Raw genomic sequence first — 4,587 nt, 5'->3', positions numbered from 1 at the left:
GTTAATGGCTGTGAAGCGTATGAGGAGGAGGCCTGAAGTCAGGATCAGCCGTACTGGGTGGAACGGCTGCACGTAAAGCTGTTGATTTGGTGAATTCAATGTAATGTGCTGCGTGGTTCTCTGGAAGTGGGGCAATACTCCACAGCGCTATTAAAGTCACAGCCTGATTATGCAATAGCTATATTTTTTGAGGCCATAAGGTCAAATCAAATCATACAGGTGCCATAATAATATAACTATCCTGAAGTTATTAACACAAGAAAATGGTAGAAATTCGAGTCAGTTATTAATAAAGGCAAAGCAACGCCACATTTTACATCATAGGAACATGTGTCCGGTGCACTGGAATGATAATGTAGGTCTTTCTAGCGTGGTAACTGATGTCACAGCCGGGTTTGGCTGTGCTGAATGAAACACTCTGAACCTTAGCTCACCTCAGATTGTTTTGAAACGTGCTCAAAGTGTCTGCTAATAGCAGGGTGATTTGTGAGGACAGTGATCCATGTGGGCTGGATGACGATGTGCTTAAAGATCCATCATACAGTTATCAGAAAGAAAACAGAGATGATGTCTCTCTCCAAGAGAAACCATATGGATGATCCACAGAAAGACAACTTCAGCTTAGACCCAGTCCCAGCTCCTCACACCCCCAGCTCCTCTCAGCCCCAGCTCCTCTCAGCCCCAGCTCCTCTCAGCCCCAGCTCCTCTCAGCCCCAGCTCCTCACACCCCCAGCTCCTCACACCCCCAGCTCCTCTCAGCCCCAGCTCCTCACACCCCCAGCTCCTCTCAGCCCCAGCTCCTCTCAGCCCCAGCTCCTCACACCCCCAGCTCCTCTCAGCCCCAGCTCCTCCCAGCTCCTCCCAGCCCCAGCCCCTCTCAGCGCCAGCTCCTCTCAGCCCCAGCTCCTCTCAGACCCAGCTCCTCCCAGCTCCTCCCAGCTCCTCCCAGCCCCAGCCCCTCTCATCCCCAGCTCCTCCCATCCCCAGCTCCTCCCAGCCCAAGCTCCTCCCAGCCCAAGCTCCTCCCAGCCCCAGCTCCTCCCAGCCCAAGCTCCTCCCAGCCCAAGCTCCTCCCAGCTCCTCCTAGCCCCAGCCCCTCTCAGCCCCAGCTCCTCCCAGCCCCAGCTCCTCCCATCCCCAGCTCCTCCCATCCCCAGCTCCTCCCATCCCCAGCTCCTCCCAGCTCCTCCCAGCCCCAGCTCCTCCCAGCCCCAGCTCCTCCCAGCCCCAGCCCCTCTCAGCCCCAGCTCCTCTCAGCCCCAGCTCCTCTCAGCCCCAGCTCCTCCCAGCCCCAGCTCCTCTCAGTCCCAGCTCCTCCTAGCCCCAGCTCCTCTCAGTCCCAGCTCCTCCCAGCCCCAGCTCCTCTCATCCCCAGCTCCCCTCAGTCCCAGCTCCACTCAGCCCCAGCTCCTCCCATCCCCAGCTCCTCTCAGCCCCAGCCCCTCCCAGCCCCAGCTCCTCTCAGCTCCAGCTCCTCCCAGTCCCAGCTCCTCCCTTCCCCAGCTCCTCCCTTCCCCAGCTCCTCTCAGCCCCAGCTCCTCCCAGCTCCTCCCATCCCCAGCTCCTCCCAGCCCCAGCCCCTCTCAGCCCCAGCTCCTCTCATCCCCAGCTCCTCTCAGCCCCAGCTCCTCCCAGCTCCTCTCATCCCCAGCTCCTCTCAGCCCCAGCTCCTCTCAGCCCCAGCTCCTCCCAGGCCCAGCTCCTCTCAGCCCCAGCTCCTCCCAGCCCCAGCTCCTCCCAGCCCTAGCTCCTCCCAGCCCCAGCTCCTCCCAGTCCCAACTCCTCCCAGCTCCTCCCAGCCCCAGCCCCTCTCAGCCCCAGCTCCTCCCATCCCCAGCTCCTCTCAGCCCAAGCTCCTCCCAGCCACAGCTCCTCCCAGCTCCTCCTAGCCCCAGCCCCTCTCAGCCCCAGCTCCTCCCAGCCCCAGCTCCTCCCAGCCCCAGCTCCTCCCATCCCCAGCTCCTCCCAGCTCCTCCCAGCCCCAGCCCCTCTCAGCCCCAGCTCCTCCCAGCCCCAGGACATCTCATCTCCTCTCACAGAGACCCAGCTCATCTCCTCTCACAGAGACCCAGCCCCTCCCCTCTCACAGAGACCCAGCCCGTCTCCTCTCACAGAGACCCAGCCCCTCTCCTCTCACAGAGACCCAGCTCATCTCCTCTCACAGAGACCCAGCCCCTCCCCTCTCACAGAGACCCAGCTCATCTCCTCTCACAGAGACCCAGCCCCTCCCCTCTCACAGAGACCCAGCCCGTCTCCTCTCACAGAGACCCAGCCCCTCTCCTCTCACAGAGACCCAGCCCGTCTTCTCTCACAGAGACCCAGCCCCTCTCCTCTCACAGAGACCCAGCCCCTCACCTCTCACAGAGACCCAGCCCCTCTCCTCTCACAGAGACCCAGCCCCTCTCCTCTCACAGAGACCCAGCTCATCTCCTCTCACAGAGACCCAGCCCGTCTTCTCTCACAGAGACCCAGCCCCTCTCCTCTCACAGAGACCCAGCCCCTCTCCTCTCACAGAGACCCAGCCCGTCTCCTCTCACAGAGACCCAGCTCGTCTCCTCTCACAGAGACCCAGCCCCTCTCCTCTCACAGAGACCCAGCCCCTCTCCTCTCACAGAGACCCAGCACGTCTCCTCTCACAGAGAACCAAGACATACTATTCTTCTCAAACCCAGAACAGCGAGACGACCCCATGCAGATCCTCTCTCAGAGCCAGGCTAGAAACTTTAGACCCAGAGTGGATTAAAGGGATTAAGGTTTATCCACGTAGTTGAGCCAGTTGTACACAGTAAAGGTACATTATACGATCTCTACACCCTGAACTGTATATCAGCAACATTTAACATGAATTATCAGGTGCATCAGTCTGAAACCAGATGACTGTCCGCTCCAAGATACTGACAGGAAGCTGACAGAACCGACGTGGACCTCGGCATCATGTCCGTTAACACTGAATATATATATATATCATGTTTAGTACGACCCTAGTAGAACAGAGCCCTGGATCAGAGTCATAGTAGAACAGAGTCCTGGATCAGAGTCATAGTAGAACAGAGTCCTGGATCAGAGTCATAGTAGAACAGAGCCCTGGATCAGAGTCATAGTAGAACAGAGCCCTGGATCAGAGTCATAGTAGAACAGAGCCCTGGATCAGAGTCATAGTAGAACAGAGCTCTGGATCAGAGTCAACCATAGTAGAACAGAGCCCTGGATCAGAGTCATAGTAGAACAGAGCCCTGGATCAGAGTCAACCATAGTAGAACAGAGCCCTGGATCAGAGTCATAGTAGAACAGAGCCCTGGATCAGAGTCATAGTAGAACAGAGCCCTGGATCAGAGTCATAGTAGAACAGAGCCCTGGATCAGAGTCAACCATAGTAGAACAGAGCCCTGGATCAGAGTCATAGTAGAACAGAGCCCTGGATCAGAGTCATAGTAGAACAGAGCCCTGGATCAGAGTCAACCATAGTAGAACAGAGCCCTGGATCAGAGTCAACCATAGTAGAACAGAGCCCTGGATCAGAGTCATAGTAGAACAGAGCCCTGGAGCAAATTAGGGACAGGTGCCTTGCTCAATGGCACATCAGCCAATGTTTCATCGTGTCGGGTTGGGTTTTGGAACCAGCGACCTTCCGGTGACTGGCCCAATGCTCTAGCCGCTGTCTGATTGGTTTATTTGACTGGCCCAATGCTCTAGCCGCTGTCTGATTGGTTTATTTGACTGGCCCAATGCTCTAGCCGCTGTCTGATTGGTTTATTTGACTGGCCCAATGCTCTAGCCGCTGTCTGATTGGTTTATTTGACATTGAATTTATTGCTGTTTTGATTCATATTGTATTGATTGGTGTACTGCTGTTTTGTTTCACAGTATAGAATTATCTGCAGTGATTAAATATACAGTAGAGTATTATCTGTAGTGATTATATATACAGTATAGTATTATCTGTAGTGATTATATACAGTATAGTATTATCTGTAGTGATTATATACAGTATAGTATTATCTGTAGTGATTATATACAGTATAGTATTATCTGTAGTGATTATAGACAGTATAGTATATTCTGTAGTGATTATATACAGTATAGTATTATCTGTAGTGATTATATACAGTAGAGCATTATCTGTAGTGATTATATACAGTAGAGTATTATCTGTAGTGATTATATACAGCAGTGTATTATCTGTAGTGATTATATACAGTAGAGTATTATCTATAGTGATTATATAGACAGTAGAGTATTATCTGCAGTGATTATATACAGTGTAGTATTATCTGTAGTGATTATATACAGTATAGTATTATCTGTAGTGATTATATACAGTATAGTATTATCTGTAGTGATTATATACAGTATAGTATTATCTGTAGTGATTATATAGACAGTAGAGTATTATCTGTAGTGATTATATACAGTATAGCATTATCTGTAGTGATTATATACAGTATAGTATTATCTGTAGTGATTATATACAGTATAGTATTATCTGTAGTGATTATATAGACAGTAGAGTATTATCTGTGGTGATTATATACAGTAGAGTATTATCTGCAGTGATTATATACAGTATAGTATTATCTGTTGTGATTA

At 51.9% G+C, this 4,587-nt stretch overlaps 1 protein-coding gene across 1 annotated transcript; it reads left to right on the top strand.

Annotated features, from left to right (window-relative positions):
• Window positions 1-591: 591 nt before the first annotated feature.
• LOC123739281 (basic proline-rich protein-like) lies at window positions 592-2,718 on the top strand. The gene has a single exon (XM_045713714.1). It carries the CDS (start codon window positions 592-594, stop codon window positions 2,716-2,718), a length of 2,127 nt encoding a protein of 708 aa, XP_045569670.1.
• The last annotated feature ends 1,869 nt before the right edge of the window (window positions 2,719-4,587 follow it).

This window comes from Salmo salar, unplaced genomic scaffold, assembly GCF_905237065.1.
Source record: "Salmo salar unplaced genomic scaffold, Ssal_v3.1, whole genome shotgun sequence".
NCBI lineage: Eukaryota > Metazoa > Chordata > Actinopteri > Salmoniformes > Salmonidae > Salmo > Salmo salar.
This window is presented reverse-complemented; position numbering and strand designations above follow the sequence as displayed.

Bases quoted from the DNA above. Each gene is read 5' to 3' on its own strand.
- LOC123739281 (XM_045713714.1), top strand. From the start codon at position 592: ATGGATGATCCACAGAAAGACAACTTCAGCTTAGACCCAGTCCCAGCT.